The 22,459-nt window shown below is 41.6% G+C and overlaps 1 protein-coding gene across 9 annotated transcripts in view; it reads left to right on the top strand.

The window, feature by feature from the left end:
* Nucleotides 1-22,459, top strand: part of tbc1d5 (TBC1 domain family, member 5) — a 771,220-nt gene that overhangs the window by 380,979 nt on the left and 367,782 nt on the right. For all 9 annotated transcript variants that reach the window (XM_068011845.1, XM_068011853.1, XM_068011822.1 and 6 more), the window contains one exon: nt 9,177-9,246. In XM_068011845.1, coding sequence (XP_067867946.1) covers nt 9,177-9,246 — 70 coding nt within the window. The remainder of the gene's footprint in view (nt 1-9,176; nt 9,247-22,459) is intronic.

Here is a 22,459-nt window from a genome sequence, read left to right as displayed (position 1 = left end):
GGAGGTGGAAAAGCTAGGTTAGTGTTATAGAAGCTTTATCGCCATAAGACGAAAGCAATTCCAATTTGTAAATGTAGATGAAATAGTAAGATAATTGAAGCTGCAAGAGGATAACAGAGATCAGTGGCCCTAATAACACTAATAGCATTAAAAATAATTAACATCAATTAACTTTAGACTTATGTATTCCTGTCAAAACTGATAGCAATATAATTATAGAAGGATGATATTTTATTAATGTACGCAGTGTTTCAGTTCCAATATTTTTTACCCATCCTAGCTAAGTTATAATTGTGTTATATTCATAGCTATTGTGGACTTTCCTTTTCAAAATGGAATCGTAATTATGAAAAATATTTTGCCACAAGAAGCCTACATTGCAAGGAAACATATAATGTTTTAATACATGTCATACAGAAGACCAGGTTGGACATGATGGAAATTATAAAATGAGACAGTTCATATTTTTTCCTGCTCCAAAGCAGCCTCCAAAAATGCCAATTACTGGCACTGACTGATTTAAACAGCCAACAGAAGGAGGAAATTTGTATTAATTTAAACAGAAGCAGTACTTTTAACAATTTTTTAAAAATGCAGAATTATATCAATCCCGCTGACACAAAAACTTTATATTGGTGACTGATTGCTGTGATGAACTGTTTTATTCACGAGTGTTCTGAGCACAAGATTAGATTTTAGTACTCAAGTTGAGTTCAGTCAACAAGTTGAGAGCAAAATTGTTCATTAAGTCACGTAATCTTCGTTTAAACTCTTGTTTGCCCATGAAATGAAAAAGGAGAAATTATAATATTCAGCATGACAGCTGGGTTGTTGGTGAACATACATTCTAGCATATATATAGTGCATAACTGATCATGCAGGATGCAGAAGTAATTCAATGCAAAATTGACCACCATCTTACCCGTGAGCTGGTGTTCAGCTGCTAACACTCCCCATCTCTGCTTCTGTTTTACTCCCAGATTCCACCATCTCAGCACCAGCCCCAGACTTTGTCTGGGGCCTCATACCAGCGGCCCAAGACTTTACAGATCTCCGAAAACTTCCTGAGTTCTCAGGCTTTCATCCCACCCAGGCTTGTGAAATTGCAGCACATTCAATATGCTAATTTTCTGTAGATTTAAATGATAGTCACCTGAGATGATCTGTCCCCTCCCTCGTAGAACTGCAAACTTGCCTTCCTTCCCCTAAACTCCAGGCCTGCTGGCTACCTCCGAGGAACACATTGCTCCCTGTGTCTGTTTGCTGTCCTCTGATTATATTTGTTTAATGGCTAGTGTCATGCTAGGCCCCCAATTGCCAAGAATGAGGCATAACAATTTTGTCACGAACATTGATTTTTAATACTGTTGGAGCAGGGAAATGACTTGTTAAACAGATCAGTCGTGGCTGGAAAAAAACATTTACATACTAACAGACATTGAAGGTGAGGAAGTGCATTCTAGGGCCTGCTAAGGAGGATACAATCCACAAGGGCCAGGATTGGTTAGACTAGCTGGCCACATGGCTGTTTCAGGGTTTTCTTTTGAACTGGTCACAGAAAATTTGAACTCAAAGACTGTTTGCTCCTGGACTGAGAAGATCTTTCCTGTCTGATCTCATCTCTTTCTCACAAGCCTCTGAATCCACTGATGGCACATGAACCCCAAGAGAGAAAAGTTTCCTACAGCAAACAAGGTTTAAGAAGAATATGGGCCCCAACGAAAGGCAAGAGCGACCTACTATTGAGGACTCTACAGTGAGCTCGAAGATCTGTAACAAAAAGCCTCTTCAGAGATTGCCTCATAGTTTTTCACTTTATTTCTTCTTCTTCTTTGTTCTGTCTCTATTTGCATGTATGTATCACCTATGCATGCTAGCGTGGGCGTGTCGTGTATCCATAGGCATTAACCGAATTAGAGTTTAAGTTCAAGTTTAATAAATTTCAACTTTTCTTCTTTAAACCTAAGATAACCTGTTTGTGCTTTTTTTTTTGCCTTATAATTGAAAAGCAGCGAACAAGGTTCACCAAGGGGGTGCTAAAATATGGTGTGTTTAAAATTAAACCCTGTTATGGTAAGACCAGGTGAAGGCTGAGAGGGAATCCCCTAGACACCTTTCTCACCTGGTCGTAACACTAGTTAATCATAGGTCGGTTTGAAAAACATAAGTGAAGAAAAAAATTTAGCCTACCATATAGTTAAGTTAGCAACATGGAGTGATATCTTTGATCACATCATTCATTAGATAAAATGTCAATCAGGTTCAGGCTTTTTTGGTACAGTAAGATTGTAAGTTTTGTTATTTTGGCGGGGTATTTTATGTAATACATTTCCTCATATTTAAGTGTTTCAGTGTTAGATTTTATACGTGCTTGATGTCTGACAGAGAGTTAAAACAGCAGTGTGAAACCTGTTCATTTGCCCACAGCAGTTATAAGTTTGATCAAAAAATTGTATGATGCAGTTCTGCATGCAGTAGTCCATTGTAAAGTAATGCATTGCTTCCGTGACTTCATAAATCTACATATAGGGCAGTGTCATGCTCGGCCCCCACATGCCAAGAATGAGGCACATGAACTTTGTCATGAACATTGATTATAAACTGTTACTGGAGTGAAGAAAGGACTTGTTAAACAGATCAGCTGTGGCTGGAAAGACATTTGCATATTAACTGACAATATTTGGAAGGACAAAATAGCCATTCCCTGACATTCAACCCACAATGGAATTTTGATCACCAGACATTGAAGGTGGGGGAGCTCCAATCCAGGTTGACTGCTAAGATGGCCAAATACACAAACGAACATGGTCAAACCAGCAGTCACATGACTAACCTGCTGGGCAACCTGAGTTTTTTGAATTTGTACAAACAGTTTGGACAAAGGAAGCAGAATGCTCCTGGACTGAGAAGATCGCTCTCCTGTCTGACTGCTCCCGTCTCTTTCTCTCAAGGCTCTGAATCCACTGAAGAGACATGATTGTTATTTAGCACAACAGCTGGAATACAGACAATACCCCATGAGTCTATGTCATATATTTGCTTGCTTATGTCCAGTAAAATAACTTGGATGTTGTCAGGCAAACCTCCCACCTGTGGAGATTGAGGCACATATTATTTTGCCACATGAACATTAAAACTTAAAATTGCCAGCCCCTGACTGGAAAGACCTTTGCATAGTAACAGACAGTGTTGGACCAAGGGACAAAGGGCCATGCCCTGACTCATTCAACCAAAAATGGACTTTTGATTGCGAGACATTGAAGGTGGGGGGAGCAGGAATTCCAGGTTGACTGCTAAGATAACAGAATCCACAAACACAAAAGACACGGTCAAACTGAAAGAGAAAGAAAGACAGGAAAAAGAGGGAGAGAGGCAGAAAGGGAGAAAGAGAGAGCCTTCCAAAAGGAACGTGAAGAAAAAGAAAGACAGGAGAAGGAAAGAGAGAGAGAGAAAGAAAGAAAGAATATTTCAGAAAGAATCCAAAGACAGAGAGAGAGCTGAAGTGGCTTGAGTTAACTAGGGGGCGACAGAGTAACCCTAGTGAAAGCATGGTCAATGTGGAGGAGCACAATTCAGGGCTGGGTACAAGATTGCTAAAACTCGCTCAACTAATTCCAAAATTCAATGAGGAAGATGTGGAAGCGTTTTTCATGTCCTTCTGGCAAGACAGCTAAAATGGCCAGCTGGGACCTAGTCTCTCTTATTGCAAAGCAAACAAACTGGAAAAGCCCATGAGGTTTATTCCCTGTTGCCAGGTGAGAGTTCATCAAATTGTGAGCTGACCAAAAATGCTATCCTCGGGGCATATGAATTAGTACCCGGAGCCTATTGCCAAAAGTTTAGAACCCTCAAAAAGCAAGCCAATCAAATTTATATGGAGTTTGAAAGAAGTAAGTAGCTGGATTATGACCAGGCTGAGGGCTTTAAAAATACAGCTCAGCTATGAGACTCTCAAAGAAGTAATCCTGTTAGAGGAATTTAAAATCTCTCTCCCATTCTCAATAAAAACACATGTAGAGGAGCAGCAGATTCAGAGAGCCTGGCAAGCGGCCATTCTGGCCAATGAGTTTGCTTTAATTTATAAGTTGGTTTCCCAGGGGAGAACCATTCCTAATCACCCCCACAAATCCGCAAAGGGCAAAGGATGGGAAGGTGATATCCGCCCATGCAGTCCTGGAAGAGAAAGGAAAGCAGGAGACACGGGGCAGTCCTCCAGCCAAAACGGAAGGTGCTGTGAGCAAGAGTGAAACCCAGAGACCTGATTGCTTCCATTGTAGTAAGGCAGGGCATTTAAAAGCTGACTGATGGAAACTAAAGGGGAAACCAGTAGGGTTAATCCGGGCAAACCCACTCAATGAAGACGAGGCCCTGATGGAAAACACAGAACGAGCTGTGGCTTTAACTGCAGTAAGAGTGCAACCCAAGAAGCTTACTACGGCCAGTGCTGGAAAAGTTAATAGGATTCCTGAAGGTTATTAGGTTTTGCATTTGAAGAGAAAGTATCCCTATACCCCTCGAATGGGCCAAGCCCAGAGTGATTCTCAGGGATACAGGGGCTACCAGATCCCTTTTACTGGGAGAAGACCTGACCTTTTCCCCAGAGAGTGCAGTGAATACCAAAATGGTGGTGAATGGTATTGGGGGGCAGTTTACGCCTGTACCTGTACACCAGGTGCACCTGGAGTGCGATCTAGTTTCAGGACCGGTGACTGTAGGGATTGACCCTAATTTGACTGAGAATGGGTTGACCTGCTCCTAGGTAATGATCTGGCGGGGGTGATGGTGGTGGCCCCCCCAGTAGTAAAAGAAAGACTGCAGGAGGTCAGAGAGACAGGGCACTGGCAGGAGATCGTCCCCTGCAGAGTCTCTGAATGTGTAGTGGGTCAGGCCATGATCAAACCAGTTCCCCCAGAGGAGACGACATCAGCACTGCAGGCAAATGACCATGAGGTCAGCCTGTCTCTCTGACCTCCTGCAGAGTTAGCACAGGCTGCCCAGTCTGAAAGTGAAGCAGAGGGAGTCCCTGATTGCTGCTATTTAAAGAATGAGGTACTGATGAGGAAATGGAGTTCTCCCCACAGACCTGAGAGCAAAGAGTGGACAGTAGTTCACCAGTTAGTGGTGCCACAGAGGTACCGGGGAGAAATATTAATAAGGGCCCACGAGACTACAGTGGCTGTACATGCCGGTATATGAAAGACCAAAGCCCACATAAGATAGCAGTTTGACTGGCCAAAACGCCACAAAGATGTGGTGGAGTACTGCAGGAGTTCCCACATGTGCCAGGTTGAGGGGAAACCCCAACCAACAGTGAAACCTGTACCCCTACATCCTGTACCGGTGTTAGGAGGACCCTCCAGCAGAGGGCTGGTGAACTGTAAGGGACCCCCGCCGAGAACAAGAGGGGACAGGGAGGCACACGGCTGGCAAAAGTTCAGAAAGAGAAGGGCCAAGTGGCCAAGAAAGTGACCAAGAGGGCGGGTTAAAGGATGTCGGGGAAGAATCCCGAATGAAAACCCCTAATGTCTGGTCAACCAACCCCAAAAAATGTGAAAAGTTAGACCCCACATCCTCTTATGTGAATGCAGACTCTAGCAACCCTGGTGGGGTGCTTCTAACAGCATTTACAGAAACCTGCAGAGACGAAGAGAGACCTCTAGGGGGCACAGAAACAGTGAGGGTGATGCCTCATATAGTCGAAGTGCCCCAGGAGAGTGCAGCCAAGTCTGTTCAAATACCTGCAAATAGGAGTGTCCCAGAGGACAAAGGGAAGAGTAACAAAGACTACCCCCCCCCCCCCCCCGCAAAGTCAGAGGAAACGGGAACCACCCATCCCCTGAAGTCAAAGGTCTTTGCATGGCTCAGAGTTCAGGATAGACTTGTCCCCTACTAACTCTCCTGAGGAAAACAAAGAGAAAATTAAAGCAGCCCAGGCACCCAGAACAGACCATTTAATAAGCTTAAGATTGGTGAATGAATGGAAATGAATGAGCGAAATGCATGGTTTTTCTTTCTGTATCTTATATTTCTCTCAAACTCTGTAATGAAATGTGCCATTTTTCTTCAAATCGAATTTCATGCCCCTGGGTGTGGAGGTGTCAGGCAGGCCCCCCATGTGTCAAGACTGAGGCACATATTATTTCGCCACATGAACATTAAAGCTTAAGCTGGAAAGACATTTGAATAGTAACAGACAGTGTTGGAGCAAGAGACACAGGACTATGCCCTGACTCATTCAACCAACAATGGACTTTTGATTACCAGATGTTGAAGGTGGGGGGAGCTAGAATTCTAGGTTGACTGCTGAGGTAGCAGAATTCACAAACGCAGAAGAAATGGTTAGACATGACTAGCTGGCTGTTGAGTTTTGAACTTCCAACAAGGGATTTGAACTCAGAAAGCATTCATCTGCTGAACTGAAAACACCTCCAGTCCTGTCTGTCTCCATCTCTTTTCTCCAGAACTGAACCTTGTGAAAACACGTGAACCTTGAAGAGAAAAAAGTCTCCTACGTGAACAAGGTTTAAGAAGAACACTGGGCCGTGATAGACTAGCTACAATAAAATGAGCTCGAAGCACAGTAAACAAGAAACTCTTCTGATATTACCTCAAACCCCTCTCTACTATATTTTGCTCTCTTTTCTGTCCCTATTTGCATATGTATATCGCTTGTGCATGCTAATGTGGGCATGTCATATATTCGTAGGCGTGAACTCTATTAGAGTTTAAGATTAAGGTTTAATAAATTTCACTTTCTTTCTTTAAACCTAAGGAAGCCTGCTTATGCTCATTTCTTTGCCTTATAATCGGAAAGCTGTGAACAAGGATTCACAAAGGGGGAGCTCAAAAGACTGTGTGTTTAAAAATTAAACCCTGTTACAATAAGACCTGCTGAAGACGGTAACAGACCCCTAGACAACTTTCTCACCTGGTCGTAACAATGTGAATTTTAATTTTACACATGATAACTTCAAAGCATTATATGTCCATCTTTTTTCAATTATTATGTCCTCTATGAAATAAGAAATCCATTTGATGGTAATCACATTGTCACACAAGGTATAATACAATTTTACTTGTTTATTGTCCAGATGTCAGCAAGAGATTGTAAAATAAATTGGAATTTAATGGTAATTATTTTAGAAATGCAGTAACAAAGAACAAGAGTAGGTCATTCAGCCGCTTGAACTGGTTTCGATTAAATCATGGTTGATCGGTACCTTGGCTCCATTTACCCACCTTTGCCACCTATCTCTTGATACTCAGGTCTGAAAAAGTGATCAAAGTTTATATGATACTGAGCATTTCAGTTGACCAAACATTTGCAGCGTTTTAGGGAGACATTTCCAGATTTCTATTAACTTTTGTGCAATGAACTATTTTCTGATTTCATTTCTAAATGGCCTAAATAATTGTGGTATTTTACCCCCTTATTCTGGTTTCTCCTTCCAGAGGAGTAGTATCTACCCTATAAAATCCCTTTATCATTTGAAAGACCTTGATTAGGTAATTTCTCAAGCTTCTGAACTCAGGTTGATGCTAAATTGATTCAGCCTCACTGAGGGACACATTCCTCTTTCCCAGAAAAGGTGCTGCAACTGCTAATGCCATTCTGATGGTACAGCCTTTACCCTATTATACAAGAAAACTGGTTCCCTTTATTTTATCTCTTTCAAATTATTACTCCCCTTAGAATTCACATAATTGGCATAGGATTTCGATCCCGGACAATCGAGCCCCCACTTAATGTGTTACAACCAAGGTGGGAATAATGCAGAGTCAGTTCAGTCCCATTACTCCACAGGTCACAGCATATTATTAAAATTTTCCACCTCCCAGAAATTATCCCAATTAAACACTCTATTAACCCCCAAAATAAAGCACACCAAACCAGGTATTTTTAAACAACAAATTAACTATTAATTAATAAACTAAATTTTAAACAATGTTGAGATAAATTATGTCTGAAAATGCTTTATAACTCCTTATTTTTCCTAACCCTCATGCACACACAAATACATTCAAAAAATCAACAGTTAACTGGTTCTAAAATGATGTTTTAAAGGAATAATAAAACAACTGGTTTATAAGTCTTGGTGGGTTACGTTCCCAGCTCATTGAGGTGTCCCAGAGTCGAATAGTCAGATGGCACTCGAAACCTCCAGGCAAGCTTAATGAACAGTGTGTAATGGATAGGCGTTCATGGCACTTCGGTTGCAGTAGGCATCATACAGATCTTTCTGAAGCACCTGAAGTGCTGTAACCTATGGACCAGGACCTGGCTATGGACCAGGTTCTAGAAGGTGGGATTAGATTAGGTGGCTATTTTTTTCAATCGGCGCGGACATGACGGGCTGAATGGCCTCCTTCTGTACCATAATTTTTCTATGGTTCTACAGATCTTTCAACAAGGAGTATAACAACAGCTCTCTTTAGATTTTTGAATTAGCAGTCTATCACTAGAAACATTACTGAGTTTCCATAACTCCCAGAAACACTAAAGACAACAGAAAGTCAGTCCTGAGGCAGAGACTTCTTAGAGACAGGAGTAAAAAGGAATTTGTTACCTCCAACAATGCAAAGATTCCTTTCTTTCGGTGAAACACAGCCTGTAGGCCAATGTAGATTTTATGCTGAGAGAAGAGACAAATCCTTCCTTCAAGTTGAACACTCTTTGCTGGTCTGTGAGATCAAACTGGTTCGAACCAGTCTTTACACACAGTCAAACTGATACAATTCAGCGTGTGACCTCTCTCTCTCGCTCTCTCGCTGTTGCCTAGGAAAGAGGCTTGCAGCTTGCACACACTGTTCCCATGCAGACCCCATTAAGTTTTTAAACAGAGGAAAAAAAACACTTCCATGACAACATGAAGAATAACTGCTTTGGTAATGTTATGCAGGACTATTGATGTCCATGGAACTATACACCAGTTTAAGTTACTGTTGTTGGGAAGGAAGAGAGAAAATAAAATGATCAGTTCTGACTCAAAAGGACATATAATAATATATACTTAATTTATTATTAAGTAATTCAGATGGATTCTTCGAAGTTTATCAAAATTTTCCAGGTCTATAACAGTAACTTCTGATCTTCCTCCTAAATTCTTTGTTCCTACTATTTTTTCATTTTGTTAATTGTGAAACTTACTAATTTTGTGTATTTATGTGCTCCATAGGTGAGAATAAGGAAAACCAGGAAACAAAAATGCTTTCAGAGTTGGACAGTGGGAAATACAGCTCTTACAGGTATATTTGCCACCTACAGAAAATGGATAATTGCACAGTTCCTTTAGTTATATTATTGAAACAAAATGGAAAAAAAAAAGTGAATTCTGTTTTTTGATTAATTCTGAAGTGATGCCGTTTGTTTTTTGTGTTAGAACTATGTGTTTCACAAATATAGACATCTTGCTGGAATAATTGAAGGTAGGAAATGGGATGACAAGTTAATTTAGAAGATTAAGAATTCAAAGCAAAAAAAATTGTTAAAATATAGGCATCTTTTTATATCAAGTATGCTAAATCCAAAGCAGACTAGGCAAGACTTTATTGACTTCTAATATTTTGAGCTTGTACATTAGGAGTATCAGGTTTAAAGGAAGAAACAACAAATTTTAAAAGAAACTAGAGAGATAGCAGAGGCACTATTATCCATGTTTAATAGTCATTAGAAAAATATGTAGTGCCAGAGAACTGGTGGATATTTAATGTTATATTTAAGAAGGGAGATGGAACCTGTCCAGGGAACTGTAGACCAGTCAACTTGACACTGGTAGGAAGAAAAATAATAGAATCCCCACTAAATGAGAAAATAGAAAAACATGTAGAAATCAAAAATAGAATAATGCATAGTCAGCGTGGATTTCAAAAGGGAAACTCTTATTTGATCAACCTCAATAAATTCTTTGAAGAGTTAACAGAGTGGGCAAGGATAATGTAGTGGATGTAATTTATCGAGATTTCCAAAAGGCCTTCAATAAGGCGCCACATAATACACCAATGATTCAGGTCAGAGTATTCAGAGTGAGGAGACAAGTAGCAGAATGGATAGCTGGCTGGCTGCAAGACAGAAAGCTGAGAGTAAGGGTGAAGGGTAGCTATTCAGAGTGATAGGAGGTGGAAGGTGGGGTTCCAAAAGGATCAGTGGTGGGACCACTGTTGTTCACATTTTATATTAATGATTTAGACTTGGGCATCAAAAACACAATTTCTAAATTTGATAATGACACCAAATTGGGAGGGATAGTCAACACTGAGGAGGACTGCAACAACTTTAAAGAAAACATTAGTAAACTTGCAAAATGGACATATAAATGGCAAATGAATTGGAATATGGAGTAGTGTTGCATTTTGGTAAGAAAAATATTACTTGGAAAGTAAGAATCTAAATAGGGTAGAGGAGCAAAGGGATCTGGGAGTATGAATGCACAAGTCACTAAAAGTTGCAATAACATAAAAGCAAAATGCTGCAGATGCTCGAAGTCTGAAATCGAAACAAAGTGTTGCAAATACACGGCAGGTCTGGCAGCATCTGTGGAAAGAGAAACCGAGTTAATGACTTTTCACTTGGGCTGAAACATTGGGCTGAATTTTGCTGTCCCGCCACCAGGCGTGGCAGTGTAAGCAGAAAATGGTGACTGCCCCACATGGGAGCCGCGCTACCGCAATTACAAGGCGGGTGGCCACTTAACATATTGGCGGCCACCACCAACGCCCTGCAAAATCATGTGCCGGGGCAGCATTGGCGACACTGTTTATGGTGTCACCTGAAGCTGGTGCTGGCGCCATTTTTGAAAGGCTGCCAACCCTGCAAACAGTTCAAAATAATGAAGAGTTGGCGCCTTCCCTCCCATACACTAAATAATGCAGAGTTGACCCCTTCCCTACCTCGGTGGTGCCAGCTTCACTGAACGGGAAAGTGAAGGTGCAAGTGTCGCACGATGTGCTCAAGATTGGGAACTGAAGATAAGATCGCAGGGAATTAATTTTAAATTTATGCAATGAGGTATTTTAAATATGTAAAGTAGGGTCCCGTCGCAGAGTGACACAGGTGCCGCCACGGAGCCTCGCCACCGCCGGGAAGATTGGGCCCAGCAATCCTGGAATCGAGCTCCGTGGCAGCCGCTGCCATTCTGATACTCCGGCCCTCCCAGTCACGAAACCCGACATCGGGCTGGGAACAAAATGCAGCCCGTCAATTCTGTTTCTCTCTCTCTACTAAAATTTGCAATACAGGTAAATAAGGCCATACCAAAAGCAAATCAAGCATTAGCGTTTATTTCTGGAGGAATAAAATCAAAGGAAAAAGTTATGCTCAACTTGTTTCGAGCCTTGGTCAGCCGACACTTGGAGTACTGAGACAGTTCTGGTCGCCATGTTATGAACAAGATATAGAGGCGCAGGAAAGGGTACAAAAAAGATTTGCAAGGACGCTACCAGACCTGTGAGGTTATACCTATCAGGAAAAGATGACCAGCCTTGGGTTTCTTTACTCTTGAAGGGTGACTTAATAGGGGTCTTTAAAATTATGAAAGATTTTGTGGACATAGTGTTTCCACTTCTGCGGAAGAGCAAAATTAGAGGTCATCAATATAAGATAGTCACCAAGAAAGCAAATTGGAAATTCAGGAGAAACCTGTTGACCCAGAGAGTGGTGAGAATGTGGGACCCACTACCAAAGTAGTTGTTAAGGTGAATAGTGTACAATGTATTTAAGGGGAAGCTGGATAAGCATATGAGGGAGAAGGGAATAGAGGGTTAAGCTGAGAGTTAGGTGAAGAAAGATGGGAACAGGCTCGAAAGGAGCAAAAGCACCAGTGTAGACTGCCTGTGCTGAATGGCCTGTTTCTGTGCTGTTTATTCTATGTAATTTCCATTTATATAGCCTCTTTCAGAACGTCCCAAAGCAATTTACAGCCAGTAAAGTACTTTTGCTGTGTAGTCACTGTTAAAACATAGGGAAACATGGCAGTAAATTTGCAAACTACAAGGACCAACAAACAGCATGAAATAAATTACCAAATAATCTGTTTTCAGTATTGGTTGAAGGAATTGCCCTGCTCTTCCTTGAATAGTGGAATCTTTTACATCCACCTGGGATAGGACATAGGGCCTCTGTTTTAACGGCACCTCTGACAGTGTAGTACTTCCTCAGTACTGTACTGAATTATCAGCTTAGATGTTTTGTTCAAGTTTCTGGGGGTGCAACTTTTATTTGAAAGGTTTGACTATTTGCAGTAAGTCTCTGAAACAGGTGGACTTCAAAAAGCCACATTGTTCGGAACAGGAATAGGCCATTTACTTCCTTGAGTGTGTTATTTAACAATTGACCTAGCTTCAGTTGCCATTTGTGGAAGAGTTCCAAACTTCAGCCACCCTTTGCGTGTAGAATTGTTTCCTAATTTCTCTCCTGAAAGGTCTGACTCTAATTTTTAGACTTTGCCTCTAGTCCTAGACTCCCCAACCAGTAGAAATAGTTTCTCTCTATTGATGAGGGAGGACCTCAAGAAAATTACAATCAGCAGGGAAGTGGTACTGAGCCAATTATTGGAGCTGTGGGCTGACAAGTCCCCGGGTCCTGATGGACTTGTGCCTAATGAGATAGTTGATGCATTGGTTTTAATTTTCTAAAATTCCCTAGATTCAGGGAAAGTTCCATTAGATTGGAAAATAACAAATGTAACTCTTTTATTTAAAAAGGGAGGGAGACAGAAAGCAGGAAACTACAGGCCAGTTAGCTTAACATCTGTCATCGAGAAAATGTTAGCTATTATTAAAGGCGTTATAGCAGGGCACTTAGAAAAATTCAAGGTAATCAGGCAGAGTCAACATGGTTTTGTTTAACCAATTTATTGAAGTTCTTTGAAGAAGTAACATGTGCTGTGGATAAAGGGGAACTGGTGGATGTATTGTACTTAGATTTCCAGAAGGCATTTGATAAGGTTCATATGTCCATTTTGGCAGGAAGAATAAAAAAGCTTATTATCCAAATGGTGAGAGATTGCAGAGGGATCTGGGCGACCTAGTGCATGAATTGCAAAAGGTTTCTAGGTACAGCAAGTAATTAGAAAAGCTTAATAGAGTGTTTTCATTTATTGCGAGGGGAATTGAATACAAAAGTAGGAAGGTTATGCTTCAGTTATACAGGGCATTGGTGAGACCACATCTGGACTACTGTGTACAGTATTGGTCGTCTTATTTAAGGAAGGATGTAAATGCATTGTAAGCCTTCTCTGAACTGCTTCCCAGACTAATACCTGGAATGGGCATGTTGTTTTATGAGGAACGGCTGGACAGGTTAGGCTTGTATCCGCTGGAGTTTAGAAGAGTAAAAAGCGACTTGATTGAAACATATTAATATTCTGAGGGGAATTGATAGGGTGGATATGGAAAGGATGTTTTCTCTTGTAGGAGAATCCAGAATGTGTGGTCACTAATTAAAAATAAGGGATCGCCCATTTAAGACAGAGATGAGAATTTTTTTCTCTGAGGGTTGAGAGTCTTTGGAACTCTCTTCCTCAAAAGACAGTGGAAGCAGAGTCTTTAAATATTTTTAAGGCAGAGGTAGATAGATTCTTGATAAGCAAGGAGATGAAAGGTTATCAGGGATAGGTGGGAATGTGGAGTTGAGGTTACAATCAGATCAGCCATGATCTTGTTGAATGGCGGAGCAGGCTCGAGGGGCTGAGTGGCCTACTCCTGCTCCTAATTCGTATGTTCGTATGTACCCTATCTGTTCCTCTTAATATCTCGAAGATTTCAATCAAATCAATCCCTAACTGTAAATGTCAAGGAATACAGCCTTAGTTTGTGTAATCACTCCTTGTAATTTAATCCTTGGAGTCCAAGTATGATTCAGGTAAACTACACTGCACTCCCTCCAAGGTCAATGTAACCTTCCTAAGGTGTGATGCCCAAAACTGCTCACAGTACTGCAGGTTAAAGGCCTGCTACCCGACGATGTCTCGGGTTGGGTCGGGTTGCACCTCCAGGTCCGGCGGTCGGGCCGGGTTGGACACGCTCTATCACAGGTAAGTGGCTCCAATGTTAATTTAATTTTTGGACTAGAAAGGTGGTTTTGTTAGTTATTTTAAGCTTATGCAGATCAGCAACAAAGTGAAAAACAGAACGTAAGTTAACTGGTCGGGTTGGGCACGGGAAAAAATGTAAGGACTCGGGCTGGGTCAGGCTCGGGTCGGATGTGGTTCTGTCGGGCTCGGGTCGGGTTTTTTTTTTTTGCAGACCCGAGCAGGCCTTTACTGCAGGTATGGTCTCACCAGACCTTTGCATAGGTGAGGCATGACTGCTCCCCACTTGTATTCCAGTTTTCTAGATTTAAAGGGCAGCATTCCATTAGCCTTTTTGATCGTCTTCAGTACTTCTTCATGACATTTTAATGACTTATGTACCTTATGTATCCCCGAGCCTCTTTGGATCGCTACTGTTCCTAGCTTTTCCATAGTTCGAAAGTACCCTTTCTATCTTTATAGGTCCAAAGTAGATGACCTTGCATTTGCCTACATTGAAATCCATTTGCCATAGTTTTGCCCATTTACTTAATCTATCAATCTTGTAATTTTATGCTTCCATCTACACTGCTTACAATACTGCCTATCTGTGTAATCAGCAAATTTGGAAATAAGACTTTCTATCTCATCTAAGTCATTACTAAGTATGATGAATAGTTGAGGCCCCAACACAGATCCTTGCGAGATACGACTGGTCACATCCTGCCAATTAGTGTAACTACCTATTATCCCTACACTCTCTCTCTCTCTCTCTCTCGCCACCCAGCCAGTTTCAAAACCAGTACAAAAATTTGCCTTCAATTCTAATGAACTTTAACTAACAGTCTCATATGAGGGACTTTATCAGATGCCTCTGGAAGTCCATATAAATAAGTTATGGACATTCGTCTGTACACTAGTTACTTCAAAATTTTTTGTCAGATTTGTTGGCCATGACCTACTGTACAAATCCATGCTGGCTCGCTCTGATCAGCTGAAAATGTTCAAGATTTTCAGTCACCCTGTTCTTATTTATAGACTCTAGAAATTTCCCAACAATAGATGTTAAACTAACTGATCTTTAATTCTCTGGTTCACCTCTGTCGCATTTCTTAAATAGTGGCGGGACATGCGCAATTTCTAGTCTATAGGAAAGGTTCCCGAATTGAGGTCGGGAACTTTGGAGGATTATAATTTAGGGCATCTGCAGTGTTCATACGAACATATGAATTAGGAGCAGGAGTAGGCTATTCAGCCCCTCGATCTAATTGTGGGCTCAACTCTCCTTTCCTGTTAACTCCCTATACCCTTTCACTCCCTAGTCAATCAAGAATCTAGCGAACTTAGCCTTCAAGATATTCACTGATCCAGTCTCCATTGCTCTCTGTGGAAGAGAATTTCACAGACTAATGACCCTCTCAGAGAAAAAAATTCTCCTCCTCTCAGTCTTAAATGGCAGGCCCCATATTTTTAATCTGTGCCCCCTAGTTCTAGTCTCTTCTACATGGGGAAACATCCTCTCAGTATCCACTTCCTATAGTTGGTGCTGGAGATCTGTCACTCTTTAGTGCCATTATTTTCTTCATTACTCATGTTTTCTTTACGTTAATTTTGGTAAGTGCCTGTCCCTGATTCAGTATTTGTTTACTTGGGATGTCTGGTCAACTGACCTCTTCCTCAACTGTAAATACTGATGCAAAGTAATTATTCAACATGTCTGGCCTTTCCTTATTTTCATTGACAATATCATCAATATCCGTTTTAGGGGCCCATATTGCTCCTGACCATCCTCATTTTGCTTAATATTGTGAAAATTCTTATGTTGATTTTGATATCCCTTTCAAGTTTCTTTTCATACTCCCTTTTTGTAGCTCTTACTGTTTTGTCACCCTTTGCTTTGTTCTTTATATCGTTCCCATTCGTAAGGATCAGTGCAATTTTTTGCATTTGTATATGAATATTTATATATTCATTTTATGTTGTCTCTTACCCCTTTAGCCATCTATGGCTTTTTTCGGCATGAGGAGCTCTTGCCCCTTAGGAGTATAAACTGGTTCTGTATCAGGTGACATTCTTTTTTGAACACCTCCTACTGATTTTCTGTCATTTTACTCATGAACAGATTTGTCCAGCTGATGTGGACAATCTCTATCTCATTGCATTGAAGTCAGCCTTACTTAAATCTAGAATTTTAGTAGCTGTTTTGCATTTCTCCCTTTCAAACATTACGTTGAACTCAATATTATGATTGCTATTAGATAAAGGTTCATAAGCTGTTATGCTGTTAACTAAATCTGGCCAAAACTCATTGCTAAATCTAATGTGGCATGTTCTCTTTTTGGCTCTAGGATATATTGTAGAAAACTAGTCCAGACATATTCAAGAAATTCACCGCCTTTCTGACAAGTGCTATTTAATAAAAACAGGCTTTTTTTTTTAGTGCTGATTAAACCCAGAAATGTATAACCTTTCATTATGAGGTACAGTTCTATTGTTTACTAAAATATAATATTTTGAATTATTTTTCTTAGTCTTCAATAATGTTGAATTGCTTTCGAATTAAGGGTGCAATCTCGAAACCAGATGCACCAAGTTACCTGAGACTAACCACTCAGTAAGGTTCAATCAGTGAACAGGATCAGAAATCAGTAAAAATAAAAATATCATAGGTTTGAGGAATTCCAGTGTGCAACCACACAATGTTATGATAAAAAGGGCGGCACAGTGGCACAGTGGTTAGCACCGCAGCCTCACAGCTCCAGCGACCCGGGTTCAATTCTGGGTACTGCCTGTGTGGAGTTTGCAAGTTCTCCCTGTGTCTGCGTGGGTTTTCTCCGGGTGCTCCGGTTTCCTCCCACAGCCAAAAGACTTGCAGGTTGGTAAGGTAAATTGGCCATTATAAATTGCCCCTAGTATAGGTAGGTGGTAGGAAATATAGGGACAGGTGGGGATGTGGTAGGAATATGGGATTAGTGTAGGATTAGTATAAATGGGTGGTTGATGGTCGGCACAGACTCGGTGGGCCGAAGGGCCTGTTTCAGTGCTGTATCTCTAAACTAAAAACTAGACTAAAAAACGATATGGAATCTTAGGCCGGAATTTTACCGGCATACCGTGGGTCCTGCCGACAGGATCAAATACCGGTAAACAGTGGGACTGTGGAGAAAATTTTACTGGTGGCAACCAATTGAGAGGCAGCCAACATCCAATTAAGGACGGCGGTCTGCCTCTCCGAGCTGCTGATGCAATCAAAGGGCCAGCAATTCTACAGCCTCAGCAGCAGCACCAATAGGCATGGCCGCTGCTGACGCTGCAGGGAGAAGGAGAAGGCACCCTCAAAGAGTTGGTAAGAAAGTTTTCATGTGCTGGGGTCAAGCAGGCCCTGGTGATGAGAGGGGCGAACCCTCCAGCAGCGGTGTTGGAACTGCAAGGATGGCAATTGCCGCTGAGAGTGGGGGGGGGCTCTCCGTTGAACATAGATCCTCTGGGAAGGAAGGACCCCCACCACCCCCTGGAAAGCCACTGGGAGGCTCCCTCCCAGCCCATCTCTGGAAAAATTCAGCTCTTAATCTTGTTCTCTTTCAAGCAGTTACCTATAGCCATGAGGTTTCCAGTTATTTAATTTTAACATATACCCTGGCATCACCTGTATATGCAGTTTTCTATTTATATCAAAAAAGCTTTTATTTGTAGATGCTAATCCACACAGTAGATGTCTAATTATGTTGAACATACTGTAGATTTAAAGCATTGAGTGTTATTGGAAGTTGCTTTATTCCTACATGTGTCGTTTGTTTAAATAAGACTGGTGTGTCTATCTTTTATGCAATGATGTTAACCAAATTACCTGGTAATCAATCTTGTCTTGGTACATTTTGACAGGGTGGAGCAGTGAAGGAGGGATGAAAAACTAACTTAAAAATAAAATGATTAATTTACTGTATTGGATCATTTTAGTAAGTGATATCTTGTATTATAAACCACCAAGCATGCTGCCCCACGGGAGATGAATCCTTACGGATTCTTTACGTTAGAATTCACACAAATTGTCAACATTTCTCTTTATACAAGATTAGTTACTGACAGACGATCTTGTTAAAATGTAGAGGTTTTTTTTTAAATAGCTAAATGTGGACATGGGAATTAAGTATCGTATTATCTAGCAGTAATACAAGAAGTAACCAAGCAGGATTTGCCAATATTGCTGCATAATGATCCTAATGCACAAAAAAAGTCATCACCTGACCCAGGTTTGTGGCATCAATGTCAAATTGATCATTTTCACTCAATATTTTCACCACAAATTTCTGGTAATCTTACAAGGAGCAAGTTCTTACTGTAGTGAAGTGTGGTACTTTTAGCATTTCTGTTCATTACTTTCTAGTCAATATGCATATTCAGATAAAATGTGGTGTATGTGACAAGCAAATTTATTGCACAGCAAGGAACACTGCACTTGCTAAATGCTACATTTGGTCTGAAGAACTCAGTCCCTTAATACTGTTGAGAAAGGTGTCCGGTGGTCTGTTACGATCTTCACCTGGTCTTATCGTAACAGGGTTTAAGTTTAAACACACTGTGTTTTGAGCTCCCGCTTTGTGAATCCTTGTTCACGACTTTCCAATTATAAGGCAAAGAAATGAGCACAAACAGGCTTTCTTTGGATTAAAGAAAGATGAAATTTATTAAACCTTAAACAAACTATAATATGGTTAACGCCTACAGATATAAGACGTGCCCATGCTAGCATGCACACGCGATACACATGCAAATAGGGACCAAAAAGATAAGTAGAACAGTTTGAGGCAACCTCTTGTTACTGTGCTTAGAACTCGCTGTAGTCCTTGATTGAAGATACGGCCTTGCGTTTCATTGGGACGCAGTGTTCCTTTTAAACCTTGTTCACATAGGAGACTTGTTCTCTCTTTGGGTTTACGTGTCCTCAATGGTTTCCGAAGCTGGTGAGAGCGAGATGAGGGCAGACAGGAGAGAGGTCTTATCAAAACAGGAGTCAGGTGCTTTGAGTTCAAATCCTTTGTTGGAAGTTCAAATCTCTGCATAGCCAGTTAGTCATGTGACTAAAACTGGTCTGATCACTTCTGTGTATTGGGGAAGTAACGACTGGGTCCCTTTTGTTCCAACACCGCTAGTTACTATACAAAAATGTCTTTCCAGTCAGGGGCTTGCAATTTTAAGTTTTAAGGTTATGTGACGAAATCATGTGTACCTCAATCTTGGCAGCTGGGGGCTTTGCCTGACAATGCCTTGTACCAAATGGTGATGTTCAATGAATCAATCCAATGTCCCATTACATATCTGTAAGCCTACAGTTACTGCACGCTGATTTACTCACTAATTCTGCATTTGCAACCTTATCAGTATTTCTGGAGAACATAATTGACACCTCTTTGCAGACAGCTGTCTGTTTAACTGAAGTGTCCTGTAGATAAATATACATCAGTTGCAATCAGCTGTTTACAGAGAAGTAATGATTATGTTCTTCAGCAGTGCAAACCATTCAGAGTTATAAAATTATTTGAAAAATCCTTAGATGATTATTTACTTTTATGAAATATACCTTGAGAACTACAGTTCAGACTCTCAATCTAAAAAATGTGCTTAATGTTTGCCCGTCAGTAACTGACAAAGATTCACTAGCATCGTTAAGACCAAGTGGCTCTACCATTTAATTAGTCATTCTAACCATACTCTTCTCATTGCTGTTTTGGAGAATTCCATTTTTAAAAAAATTATTGTTTTTTTAAATGACCATTCCTGTAGCTGGTTTATATTTATTCCAGTTTGTATGAGGTTTTTTTTGTATAGTTTGCGAAGAATATTTTTCGAGAATGTATGTGAAATAGACATGTAACAGGGTCTCTGCCCATAGAGGATCGTTGAACCAACTATGTTGCATCCCAACGAACTAAGATAATGAGGGTGATAGAGATAATCACAACTAACAAATGCTTTATTCCACAAGATAATCTCGACAGTTTAACCATCAAAATTATATGAACAATCTACACACTAATCTGTTAATTAAACACACTAGATAAGTGTAGTAGGGCGGCACAGTGGTTAGCACCGCAGCCTCACAGCTCCAGAGACCCGGGTTCAATTCTGGGTACTGCCTGTGCGGAGTTTGCAAGTTCTCCCTGTGACTGCGTGGGTTTTCGCCGGGTGCTCCGGTTTCCTCCCACAGCCAAAGACTTGCAGGTAATAGGTAAATTGGCCATTGTAAATTGCCCCCAGTGTAGGTAGGTGGTAGGGAATATGGGATTACTGTAGGGTTAGTATAAATGGGTGGTTCTTGGTCGGCACAGACTCGGTGGGCCGAAGGGCCTGTTTCAGTGCTGTATCTCTAAATAAAAAAAAAAAAAATCCCATTTCTTGGTATGAGCAAAAAGCTATGAGAGAATGCAAAAAATCCTATCTGACCAATTCACATATTACAAGATGCATTCTTCTCTCTTTTACTGTCTTTTTCGTCTGTTGTGCCTGATTGCTAGTCCTCATTCTGTTGTGTCTTCCAGTTGACATCTTGAAATTTGGGAGAAATGTTGCCAGTGATATTCTGAGAGGGGTCTAACAACTCTTTCACCTGTATTTGAGTTTTCCCTTTTATTTATATGTAAAGATTCTTCCACAGTTAGGCATACGTGCATGCTACCAATGAATCTATGTGCAGGCCTGTTTTAGTGGTGTTAGAGAACTCCTCTACGCTGACGATGCTGCGCTAGTTGCACACATGAAAACTCAACTACAATGATTCAGAGACTGTCTTTCCAATGCCTGTAACTTGTTCTCCATGACTATAAGCATCAAAAAAACTTTGGTCATGGGACAAGGTGTTGCATCTCCGCCTCTGATTGCACGAAATAACACCCCACGAGAAGTGGTTAGCAAATTCTGCTACCTTGGGTCCACGGTGACAGACAATCTGTCCCTTGATGCAGAGCTCAATACATGCATAGGGAAAACAGCTACCACCTTTGGCTGACTTGCGAAACACACATGGAATAACACCAAGCAATGCAAAACTGGGCATCTATGAGGCGCTGTGGGTCATCAGCAGCAGCAGAATTGTACTCAACCACAATCTGTAACCTCATGGCCCGGCATATCCCCCACTCTACCATTACCATCAAGCCAGGAGACCAACCCTGGTTCAATGAAGAATGCAGGAGGGCATGCCAGGAGCAGCACCAGGCATACCTCAAAATGAGGTGTCAACCTGGTGAAGCTACAACACAGGACTACCTGCGTGCCAAACTGCGTAAGCAGCATGCGATAGACAGAGCTAAGCGATCCCATAACGAACGGATCGGATCTAAGCTCTGCAGTCCTGCCACATCCAGCCGTGAATGGTGGTGGACAATTAAACAACTAACTGGAGGAGGTGGCTCCACAAATATCCCCATCCTCAATGATGGGGGAGCCCAGCACATCAGTGCGAAAGATAAGGCTGAAACATTTGCAACAATCTTCAGCCAGAAGTGCCGAGTTGATGATCCATCTCGGCCTCCTCCTGAAGTCCCCAGCATCACAGATGCCAGACTTCAGCCAATTCGATTCACTCCGCGTGATATCAAGAAACGACTGAAGGCACTGGACACTGCAAAAGCTATGGGCCCTGACAATATTCCGGCAATAGTACTGAAGACCTGTGCTCCAGATCTTGCCGCGCCCCTAGCCAAGCGGTTCCAGTACAGCGACAACACTGGCATCTACCCTGCAATGGGGAAGATTGCCCTGGTATGTCCTGTACACAAAAAGCAGGACAAATCCGACCCGGCCAATTACCTCCCCATCAGCCTACTCTCTATCATCAGTAAAGTGATGGAAAGTGTCATCAACAGTGCCATTAAGCAGCACTTGCTTAGCAATAACCTGCTCAGTGACGCTCAGTTTGGGTTCCGCCAGGGCCACTCAACTCCTGACCTCATTACAGCCTTGATTCAAACATGGACAAAAGAGCTGAACTCGTGAGGTGAGAGTGACTGCCCTTGACATCAAGGCAGGATTTGACCGAGTATGGCATCAAGGAGCCCTAGCAAAACTGAGGTCAATGGGAATCAGGGGGAAAACCCTCTGCTGGCTGGAGTCATACCTAGCGCAAAGGAAGATGGTTGTGGTTGTTGGAGGTCAATCATCTGAGCTCCAGGACATCACTGCAGGAGTACCTCAGGGTAGTGTCCTAAGCCCAACCATCTTCAGCTGCTTCATCAATGACCTTCCTTCAATCATAAGGTCAGAAGTGGGGATGTTCGCTGATGATTGCACAATGTTCAGCACCATTCGTGACTCCTCAGATACTGAAGCAGTCCGTGTAGAAATGCAGCAAGACCTGGACAATATCCAGGCTTATGCTGATAAGTGGCATGTAATATTCGCGCCACACAAGTGCCAGGCAATGACCATCTCCAACAAGAGAGAATCTAACCATCTCC

This window comes from Heterodontus francisci, chromosome 2 (assembly GCF_036365525.1).
Source record: "Heterodontus francisci isolate sHetFra1 chromosome 2, sHetFra1.hap1, whole genome shotgun sequence".
Classification (NCBI taxonomy): Eukaryota; Metazoa; Chordata; class Chondrichthyes; order Heterodontiformes; family Heterodontidae; genus Heterodontus; species Heterodontus francisci.
Note: the sequence above shows the minus strand (reverse complement) of the source record. Positions and strands in the feature narration are given on the sequence as shown.